We start from the raw sequence: 12,663 nt of genomic DNA, 5'->3' as shown, positions 1-12,663 counted from the left end.
AAAAACGTTATTTCCTATTGTTTCCAAATAACATTTTTGATAATATTGTTTTTTTTTATATATATATATATATAATAATTAATTTTTATTTTCTAATTTTTAAGTGCATTTCTATATTGCTTAAAGGCTTTACTTAAAAGTTAAAAGTTATAAGTTATAAGAATATAATATAAAAAAAAATATATTATGAAATCGTTATTTGGAAACAATAGGAAAATAACTTTTTTAAAAACGTTAATCAAAAACAATATGGAAAAATAACGTTTTTAAAAACGTTAATCAAATACAATTTAGAAAAATAATGGTTTTTAAAACGTAAATCAAAAACGTAATTATCAAAAACGTTTTCCATCCCTGCTGTATTTATATATTTTTCAACTGCTATTGTAAGAATATATTAAGAGCCTTGTATTAAATTTCAAGCTTGTTGATTCAACGAATAAAATTAATAAAAAATGAATGACTCTAAACAGCTGTAATAATTAATAAGTGGTTTTCTGTAGGTCGGCAAAAAAATACAATAGGGGGAGGGGGGGTATAACACCTAACCTCCCCCCCCTGAGCACACCACTGTACCTATAAGTATTAACACTTTTCAGCTATCTATCTGTGCTATTATGTATCTATATGTGCTAATGTGTAAAATTGTAAAAGTTGATCAAACCCCTCCGAAAAAAAATCCTGGCTACGCCACTGATGTTCATGCTGCTGTCGTCAGCATTTCCGTCACTACATCTATAACGGTAACAACGTACAGCACACACAATGGACAACTCTTTTCTCACCGCTCTTCACCATCTCTTCCTACGTATTACACACAATATGATCAACTCTATACAAATGTGTTTCTAATGTCTTTGCTAAATCAATGTAAACACCGCCAAGATGACACAATAATCATTGTAATTTTCCCTGGTTTCGTGGACACTTGAATCTGCAGATAATTTATACAACCACTACCAATAAATCATAATATGATTATACCGTTTAAAATTCGGTGAGTACTTATTTATTTGGTTCCGTTTATCCTATCACATCTGTTAGATAGTCCAGACTGACTATAGTCAATAAGAATTTAGCGTACGGCGATCATTGCAATATCATCTGCGTCATTATTGGCATCATTCTTCATTAGCGTAAGTCTGCCAGCAAAAATTGTGCGTTGTGTGAGTGGCCGCCCAGGTCGTCGAGGTGCAATACGCTGTGGATCGGCTAACCATAATATATACCTACACTTCAATCGCTGATGCGTGGACATTCTGGATCGTTCAATGGATATCGTGACAACTGGACATACTTCTGTACCATATAAGTTATTTGTAAGATTATATCTTGCCTATATCTTGGAAGTAGGCGTTGTCATATTGTCGCTTCTGAAACGTTAATTGTGCATACAATTTTGGTTGCCTATCCGTGACTCCTTCAATTTTTTCGGTCGATACAATCACAACAAGTTTAATGTATCAAATGGTCCTTCGCAATCATCGATTACCCTACAATTTAGTTAATTAAATATTGAAGTTGGAAATACTGAATCTTTTGAATTTTTTACAATTTTTATTGTAATTTGAATTACAAAAAAGCAAGTAAGTGGATGTCGCTCTGCTGTACTGTAAATTACAAGTGGGTCATTGTATAATGGATTGTATTAAATTTGAATTCAATGATATAATATCATCGTATATAAAAAACGATTCTGAGCGGAGACCGTTTGTTATTATTCATTTTATATTGTAAGTTGAATTAATATTATAATATTATAATTTTTTATTCGTTTCTATGGTGATAAACAAAGTGTTAGGAATATTAAAACCCCATTTTTAGCGTTTTTTCGTAATTTTTCGGTGGTTTTTCCCGTAGCATTAAATAACTATTGAGAAAATTTTGTATACAAGATATAAAAAAAAAAAAATAATAAACACCAATGTAAAACGGTAAATTTCGCTCCGCTCAGAATCTAAAATTAAAAATATGGCTCAATCGTCCCCTTGTATATATTACGGAAAATCCAAATATTTCTTCAGAATGAAAATCGTGATATTTGTCAACACATATCATTGGAATTAGAAACAGTAGTTATTGACAAAAAAGACATGCTAGTGAGGCCTCTTAAGCTTTGGAACAAGTTATATAACTCTGCTATATTACACAAGATAGAAAACTAGAGATACAGAGCCAATTCATAATTATTATTGTTGAAAGTGCAGCTTGACAGACTAACCGTTTTAGTATTAATATAAATGAATAACACGACAATATGATTATGTATAAGTATAATATATAATAACGTACAACTGGACAATTTAACGTGACTGTACACTCACACCGTATACGCACTGTACGACGGTGCCTGCGCAAGTGAGTATTACATACTGCAAAGGCCCTGTATATATGATTAGTTGAAGTCATCCCGTATCCGTATACAATATAGAAAGCGATAGTAAAAGTGTTGCACAGCTATATCGTAACTGCATAAGTATGTATTAGAAAACGACATTGTATACGCACGTGTGTTTACATGGTTTGAACACTAATATTAATTGTATATTTCAACAATTATCTATCGTCCAACGTCTAATTTCTAAGTTAAGTTCGCTTCTAACATTTATTTAAAAAAATTAACATATTATTAGAAGCATTAAAACATTTTAGAACGATTTTATATGAATTTTTGTAATGTTCAAACAAAAAAAAATAGTCTGTACATAAATGTGCACAATAAACCATTCAACCATTAGGATTTACAAACATAACATGAATCACGGGATAGGGGAAGTAGCCAATTGATTATACCATAAATTTAGCATATGAACAAAAGGTTATTATAGCTCAAAAATCAATATTGTTAATAAGCATTACGCCTCAACATTTGAAAAGTCCTGTAAAGTAGGTATCAAAGGATTTACTAGGGAGAATAGTTTGAAAAAATTATCTTATAATCGTATATAGGGTGTAACGTCACAGAATTTTCAACATTACTGTAATAATATGATGATCCCGAGCATACCTTTTCCCAGTTATTATCACGAGTAGTAATATTAATATATTATTATATAATAGTATACATAAGTTACTGCGCGTTTAATACATAACCAAAACAGCGTTATACAATCCAAACTCCCCGACCACAACGTCACGCAGTGTCTGGCGTTGACGGGTCGAGGCTGTTCGCCACCCGTTGCTGTAGGCACTTTTTTCTCGTCCGCCGGCACGGACCGCAGGGCAACCTGTCTCCGAAAATTAATTAATTGTAAAATAACGATAAAACGTTACGCCGACACTGACCTACCCCACTCCACAACTGAACAGAAAAACTCCGACGCCGGCCGTCCGCCAAGCTCCGTCTCCGACGTCTCAACACCCTTTTTTTCAACGGCCTACCGACTAGACGTTTTGTTTTTTCGCATCAATGATGGGGCCCATGGCGAGCGAAACCACCACCTCATCAACAACAGTCCGGTCAAGCTGCGTCAAATTTGGTCGTTGTACCTAATGTATAATTTCCCTTCTGTCCTCTCCTGTCTAGCACGATTTATAGGCATCGCCAGACACGAGTCCTTTTTCACTAAGCATTGCTCACCCCTATTATTTTCATTTAATAATTTATTAATTCATTCAAATTCGGAATATCAAATAGATTATAATATTAGCTCTAATATTTATTACACTTTGACTATTTTTACAAATTATAATAATTGTTGATAGATTTATGATAATTAGTAACATTTTTAAATTATAGCCTTATATCCACCAAACCTTACATCGTGAACCTAATTGTTCTTAGTAACATTACAAAGCTATAAATACCTGGAAAAAAACTACTCGCTCAATTTTTCAGGTATAAAAAATTGAATAGTAGGTGCAAAAAAATCTAAAGAATTTGAAAATATGGTCTTTAAAAATATCAAAAAATGCTTAGTGAATCACTCTGTTTGTATTATAAGCAAATAATATTTTTTAATGATTAATTCTTATATTGACCAGATGCAGCTTTGCAACATTCACATACGACTGGGCTCAGGGATTCTAAAAAATAAATTAATAAAGAACAAAATATAAACTTGATGGATTAATTGTTTAATATTGATTAAATAATACATATAGAAAAATATAGGTGCACCGATTACATAATATAATATTACAAGCATTTATCAACTTAATTATATATTATTATGTATAATATTATAATAACAATAATGATTCAATAATAGATAAAATCGTAAAGAATATGGAATAACAATAATAATATATGGTTTACAGAATTATTGTATTTTCATTGTTTCATTTGTTCACAAGTGAAAACATTTTCAAGAAATGGATGATAGTCATGCCTATATTATAATATTTATAATATTACCGATCGGTAGGGTAGATTTAAAAATAGTTTACCCTCCACTGCCGCAGTACCACAGAATAATAATTATAATAATAATATTAAGTACGATGACGGCGCACTGCGGCCGTGACCAGTGGCGTATTTACGGGGGGGGGGGGGGGTGATATGGGGGAAGATCCCCCCTTGACCTTTTTTTTTGTAAAATTAAGTTTAATTATTTTCTGTATTTCTCAATATGATACTACTTTTAAGTTTTAAGTAGGTACCTCGTACCTATATCTGTTTTCTAAATGTTCTAGCCGTGGTAATTTGTCCGCTTTTATATAGGTACTATACGCCACTAGTCGTTCGTGGCATCAATATCGGAAAATAAAAACATATATCTTTATGGTGGTATGGTATACTATATTTTTGAATTCTCTAAGAATTATTTTAATGCATGAGTGTTTATAATAAACCCCACATAAACCTCAGTGACTGAAAACATTGTATTCACCTCTGGGTTACATGCTTTAGATGTTTGTGATAAAGAGTGTCGCGTTTAGCTCTTAACTGAAATAAAATATAGTCATCAAAGTTAAGGGTGCCTTCACGACAAGGCGTTAGTTTAATTTGAACATTACACCAACGACCTTAAATCAATAATAAAGGAATTAAGAATAGATAACCCAAATATTAATAAGTCATGACAGATATTTTAATTTTGTATAATAATAATTTAATAGGACATATTATAAGCTAGCCACTTGGCTTTAAATAATACAGCTCAAATAATAATAAATAATGCTATACAGCAAATAATAATAAATAATGCTATACAGCAAATAATAATAAATAATATTGAATAATAAATTAATTCAGCTCGTCAGCTGATTACCTGTAGAGCTGGTGTCTATTAGCGGCTTTAAACCAAACGCTACCGTCTCAGGATGCACACATTTTAACAATAAAAGTACAATATTATAACAATTCAAATGTGTGACAATCCCGAGAACGTACGACTAATAGGCCACCAGCTCAGACGAAAAAATCACTGTATACATGCAAATCACAATGGAGAAATTCACGTGTTTCTGTAAGTACCTCGTTGTGCGCCCTGAATTGGGGAATAATATTAATGAAATGAACGAAAACAAATGACTGAACGATACTTACAGAACAATTCACAGATGATACACGAAATGATTGAATGAATGTATTGAGTTGAATATATTGAATGAATATGATGAGAACGAATAAACTCAAAATTGACTAATGTTGAATAACCCAGGCACACAGCACAGAGCGACCGAATAGCTCGAGAAACCGTGCAAAAAGAAAAGAACGAAAGGAACGAATGTATTTTACTTGCATATGATGATTTGACAAAAAACGAATGAATAATGGTTAGCCAATGAAAAAACATATAATTTACGAAAATGCGATCAGTACCACCTTAAGCATTTAATACGACAAAATACAAGATCTTCGGTGGCACTGAAAGCGTCACACAACTTAAATAAAACGAAGAAAAACATTGAAAGTGCATGAAAAATGAATAATATGAATTATGACTGTTGGAATACACACGTTGTCCGCTATCAGTTAGATAACACAACGGCGGTGGGACAACGCGCGCACTCCTCGATTTGTCGTCTGCGATAAACACACACACAGACAATCAGACTGCCGCTGCAGCCAGCTGCTATTGTTCGGTCCGTGATAATGCACCGGCGCGAAAAGGGAAACATTTGAATTTTGTTTGCGAAGCGAACAAAGAGGTTTATCCAAATATTCATGAACTCTTGAAAATATTTTGTACTTTGCCTGTATCAACTACTATACACATTCAAGTTTTTATTAAGTATTAAGTCTTACCTGATAAATAGTATGACAGAAGTAAATATTTTATCAATTTTCCTATCTGATATTGAATAATAACTATAAATTAAATAGTAATTATTATATACTTTGTTTATTATAACCGACTTAGACACTTAGGGCCCATTTTACAATCATAGTTTCAATTTTACCAATCGAATTCTGCGGTTTAACATTAGTTTAATTATTGTAATACGGATCCTTATAATAGGACGCTACACCCGCGTGTGTTTTTTCTATCTAACACACGCACGACATAGGAAATTGTCGTTCACTATTCTCAATAGTGAGCTGTTAGTTTTGATACTAGAGTGAATCGACCTATTATCAAACTTTTAGGTAAGAACATTATTTGAGTTTTAGAGTGGACGATTTTTCGATATTTTCATTTTCGAGAAAAATAAGGGTATGTGAAATATCAAAAATTAAAAATGCTTATATCTCGCTTGAAAATTAAAATATTAAAAAATCGCCCACGCTAAGACCCAGAATATGTTCTTAACTAAAAGTTTGATAATAGGTAATTTCACCCTATCGCCATCAAAACCATCAGCACACTATTGAGAATAGTGAACGACAATTTGGTATGTCGTGCTTGTGTAAGACGGAGACAACACATACGGGTGTTGGTGTAGCGTCCTCTTAATGTGTTGGCTTTATTTGCATGTCACCGGTCAATACAATAATCATGCCAGATAAGCTTATCGATGGACTGAGCATCCAAAAAAATAGAAAACAGGATTTTGTATTATAACTATTTTTTTTGTTTATCGTATTAAACACGGGATTGTCGTTAGTATGAATTTATAATAAATGCTATTAGGTACTATACAATTTGTGTTAATTCTTATTTCACCTTGATCCACACTAAACTCAACAAGTTAAATTTTTAAAAATGTTTATTATATTCGTATTTATTGAGTGTACCTATTATTATATATTTCATCCCCCCCCTATCAAAATTCCTAAATACGTCACTGGCCGTGACTATAACTGTTATGCGAGAATATTGTGTGAAGTAAAACCATGGAAAAATATTTAAAAACTTCACGTCAATGATGGGAAGTGTATATTTATAATTTTTTTTTTTTTTTGTTAAAAAAAATTACCCTCAACGACATAAGCCATTGGGATACAGTTATTATTTAATGTAACTTATTTCTGATGAATTCGATGGTGGCTGCTAGTGAAGATCTATTGTATCTAAGTGATTCTGAGAGGTGTTCCGGAACTTTTGAGGACAAACTTGATTCGATGTTTAACCTAAATCTACCTCAATCTATAATCTAACCTACATTGTATTCAGTGGTGAATTGGTAAATAAATGTATGGGTATACGCACCTAAAAGTAGTTGAATATACCTATATGGCTATATATAAAACTTCTTGAAAAATACATGTAACCACTTATTATTATTATTATTATTTTAAACTTTTGTTTGGGATTAATATGACTGAATTGTCTGATGATAAATTGGAACTTGGAAGCGTGCGTATACCCATAAAAGAATAAGTTTCTTAAAGGTATACGCATAAATCCAAAAATAGGGATCCGGGTATACGACGTATACCCGCGTATACCCTCCCGGGCCTCCAATACACCACTGACTGTATTATAACAACATAACAAGTCAATAAGTTATATTATATTTTAATTTATTTTTACAAAGTTAATTTTAAATTGAAATATTTAACAGTTTATTGACTTGTTATAAACCATACGTATATTTTTTATAAATGAATCATACCTATTTTTCTGTACCTATTGTTGTACCTTACTATTTATTTTTGCACGAAGATTTATTATGACATCAACTATTAAATGGCATGTTATTTTTAAAACATGCACACTTACACAAATATTTAGTCTGGTAGATCTGTTCTGTAGGTTCCATATAATTAACTTTCGGTACTCTGAATATAACTCATTGAATAATTAATAATTTCATAATCGTCTGATATATATTTGTTTAAATCAGGGATGGAAAACGTTATTTTCCTATAGTTTTTGATAATATATTTTTTTTTATATTATATTCTTATAACTTATAACTTTTAACTTTTAAGTTATAATAGAAACACGCAATACAGAAATGCACATAAAAGTTAAAAATTAAAATTAATTATTCTTAATATTTAAATTTTAAATCAAAATTATAATTTATATAAAAATAATTAGAAAATTCAAAATTTCTGATTTCAAATTAAAATGTTTTTAAAGTTAAAGATTAAAAAGGAAAGACAAGAGATTTTTTTCAAAAATTTTTTTTTCGTGGTATATTTAATAATGTATAATACTATAATTTATTTTCGTTTTCGTTTTTAATTTCGTTATTAAAATTTTTCGGTTTTTGGGATTTTTTATTATCGTTTTTCAGTTGTTTTTTGTTTTTGTTTTATTAATTGTTTTCGTTTTTTTGTTTTTTTTTCCGTTTAATAACGTTTTTTAAAAATGTTTTCAAAAACGTTTTCCATCTCTGGTTTAAATAAGTTATATTTAAGATCTAAAAATACGTTATAAGAACACAAAGGTTAGTTGACTTGTTGGGTGAGATGACCAATTAATGACATCAAAATAACGATTAAGCCGATAATCAATAGTTTGATATAACAAATATCATAAATTTGGAAACATCAAAGTTTCAAATATAACGCATTGAAAAATTAATTATTTTAAAATCGTCTGATATATTTTTGTTTAAATACTTTTTATTTAAGGGGATTCAATACCGTGATTTTCTGTTTTCGCTAATCACACGCGTAACATAGTATTTTAGACCTGTTTTTTGCCAAACATACCAATTGATCTAATGAAACGATAAAAATTCTGAAAACAGATTTGAATTCGTCATCAAGTCTACTTGAAATCGACTTTCCCACATTTTTGATTTTTTGATTTTAGATTCTCCAAAAATTGAAATACAAAAATGTTCAAATACTCTTTTTTTATATGACTTTTTCTGGAATTTGGGAGATTATACTAAAAATGTGGGAAAGTCGATTTCAAGAAGACTTGATGACGAATTTAAATCCTGTTTTCAGAGTTCTGTTCGCTTCGTCAGATTAATTGGTATGTTTGGCAAAAAACACGTTTAAAATACTATATCACGCGTGTGTTAGACGAAAACAGAAAATCACGGTATCGAATCTCCTTAAGATCTTAAAGTACGTTGTAGGAACTCGTAGGTAAGTTGACGTGTTGGGTGTGATGACCAATTAATGACATCAAAATAACGATTAAGCCGATAACCAAAAGTTTTATAAAACCATTATAAATTTGGAAACATTATATTCCTCAAGTTTCAAATTATTTTTATCAGTGATAATAAATTTATTTACAAGAAACGTAATTAAAGTTGGCCAATGGAATATCATAAGCTGTTTACAGAACCAGATGCATTAACAGAAAACAGTAGATAAAATCAAATATTTTAACTCGTAAATTAAATGACATTTATTATTATAATTGCTAGTGATTGCTATATAGTACCTATACAAGTTGATTATTTTATTGTTTAACACTCATTATTTCGTAAAATATTGAGTTTTTTTTTTGACATGATGAAATAATAATATATAGAATGATTTAGGTGAACCGATTAGATAATATAATATAATATTCCGAACATTTATCTACTTAACTTTATGTCATGTATTAAAATAGGAAATGCTAATGATATATTAGATACACTCGTAAAGAATTTGGAATAACAATAATATACCTAGTTTAAAGCATTTTTGTATTTTCATTGTTTTTATTTTCACACAGGTGAACACATTTTCAGGAAACTGTTGACAGTCATACCCATATAAATTTATGATATTACCAATCGGGAGCATAATTTTAAAAATAGTTTACGCACCACTGCTGCAGAAAATGAAGAAAATTATGCAAGAAGACGGCTCGCTGTGGGTGAAGCTGAGGGTGAAGCTATACCTATATTGTAAGAAAATAATATTATGGGAAGTAAAACCGTTTAAACAATATTACATTTTTCACAGTGGTGATTGTATGCCTATATTATAACTATAATATAATATTATTATAATATTATGGGGTATTATATTTTTAAAAACAATAATCATAATACCTATTATTTTAATTATACCTAATCTCTCGGCGGGCGTGCTGGTGATGCCGTACGGAACTTACTTGCACGTTGGGTTCGGTTGCTGCTCGGTTGTCAAATCGCATGGGTCTAAATAACCACCGTTTTCGAGAACTTCTTTTCTGATACACACGAAACACATACCGGTAGGTACACATGCATACCCTCTCTGGATCCGTGCAACCCGTCTTGCATTCTTCTAAGGTATAGAACTGGTCGTCACCTAATTCGATTTCACACGTGTAACATAAGAACCAACCGTCGTATCTGGTCATGCACGGCCTGTTTTTCTCTTTGTGGCATGTGTCATTCAGACAATCCTGGCACAGTTCGTAGATCGTGCCTCTCTCCTGCGATTTGATGGGAGAGTTCAAGAAGAAGAAATTCAACAGTATCGTGAAAGCGAACATGGGCACGGTACCGTACGACAGAAACATATTGTTATTGTTTTTGTTTTTGTTGTTCTTATCCTAACCTATATATTCGGTACGATATCTGTTATTTCGGAATCTGCTGCTCGGTCGTTCGCTTACAGCGGCCACTTGAAATTGCTCGGTGAATGAATGTATAGATAATATATCTGCAGTGATAAGTATATATTATAGGTGCAGGGTGTACGGTAAACGATATTATAATGATGATTAAAATATTCGTTTGTGCGTTAATATGACTAAATGACTGACATTTCGATCGGTGTGCATAAGGTTTTTATACCCTAAAAACGCCTGCTGGTTACTTGGTCGTGGCGTCGTGTAATTGGTGGGGTCTAAATGTGGTAGGGTTACGCGATAGGCAGTCGAATGATCACGACTAACTAACTACAATATTTAACTTCCATCTTACAGTATGTGCCAAAAGTCCCGTATCGTTGTAAACTGCGATATAATAGTTAGGTATGATCAAATATTTATTTAAATTACGAATCTGCTTGCCAGATTTGTGTTATCGTTTCTGGTTTTAATAATATTTATGACTGTGATCTTTGTACATTTATACAGCACGACAGCTGACAAGTACCACATTTGTACCACATTTGAATATGACACATATTTTGTACAAAATATTTATTATAATAATTGAACAGTTCATTAAAATAGGTCTTAATAAAATCGTCTTAGTAAAATAATGGCAAGGCTTGCCATATTATTAGCTGGCATAAAACATTCGAATACGACGATGCTCAAAACTTCTAAAAAAAAAATTAATAAAGCAGAAAGTATATTACGTGATAGAATAATAGTTTAATATTGATGAAATATAACATAGAATGATTTAAGCGCACCGATTACATAATATAATATTACAAGCATTTATCATAAAATATTATGTATAATATTATAACAATAATGATACAATAGATAAAATCGTAAATAATATTGAATAACAATAATATAGTTTAAACAATTTTTGTATATTTATTGTTTCTTTTGTTCACGGGTGAACAAATTATCGGGAAACTGATGACATTCACGCATATTTAATATTCATAGTTTTACCAATTGGGAGGGTATATTTTTAAAAATAGTTTGCACGCCAATGCCACAGTGCCACAGAATAATAATAATATTATGCACGGCGAAGTGCGAAGTAAAACCGAAAAATATATAAAATACTTCACGGCGATGATATGAAGCGTATATTTATATACTGACATACTGTCGTCCATATTCGCCAATTACAGACGTACACAAATAAACGAACTTTATATTATAATAAGCACTTTTATTAAACTTTGACGTCCAGTGGCGATCGAGTCAAACGATCACCACTCCCTGACCCCTTTTCTGTCTTTCCATATTACTTATATATATCAATATTACAATCGAAGCACTATTGGTAGTATAGATATTATGTTTAACCTAGTTACATTATACTTATAGGTGCAACTAGGGGGGGGGGGTGCTTGGGGGTGCTTCAGCACCCCCAAACTTTAATTTAGCACCCCCAGTTCAAAAACACCAACAATTGAAATATTATATGAAAAAATTAGTTTTTTTAGCTTTTCGTAAGGTTATTTTTTTATTTCTTCGTTTTTAGCAGAAACACAAATTATTGTTTGTAATTATTATAGGTACCTATAGGTATATTTAATATAAATATATATATTTGACATATAGATTATAATATTAGCTCTAACATTTATTACACTTTTTATTGACTATTTTTACAAATTATAATAATTGTTGATAGATTTATGTTAATTAGTATCATTTTTAAATTATAGCCTTATATCTTCCAAATCTTACATCGTGGACCTAATTTTTTTTAGTAACTTAACAAAGCTATAAATACCTGGCAAAAAACTACTCGCTCAATTTTTCATATTGATACGTCTAAATGTTCGTTAAATAATTTAAA

The 12,663-nt window shown here is 30.9% G+C and overlaps 1 protein-coding gene across 1 annotated transcript; it reads right to left on the bottom strand.

Moving 5' to 3' along the window:
* Positions 1-10,223: 10,223 nt before the first annotated feature.
* LOC115034091 lies at positions 10,224-11,802 on the bottom strand. Its single transcript, XM_029489726.1, has one exon. It carries the CDS (start codon positions 10,740-10,742, stop codon positions 10,296-10,298), a length of 447 nt encoding a protein of 148 aa, XP_029345586.1. The 5' UTR covers positions 10,743-11,802; the 3' UTR covers positions 10,224-10,295.
* Between the last annotated feature and the right edge of the window lie 861 nt (positions 11,803-12,663).

This window comes from Acyrthosiphon pisum, chromosome A2 (genome assembly GCF_005508785.2).
Source record: "Acyrthosiphon pisum isolate AL4f chromosome A2, pea_aphid_22Mar2018_4r6ur, whole genome shotgun sequence".
Taxonomy (NCBI): domain Eukaryota; kingdom Metazoa; phylum Arthropoda; class Insecta; order Hemiptera; family Aphididae; genus Acyrthosiphon; species Acyrthosiphon pisum.
The sequence above is the reverse complement of the archived record's forward strand: the minus strand, read 5'-3'. Positions and strand labels throughout refer to the sequence as shown.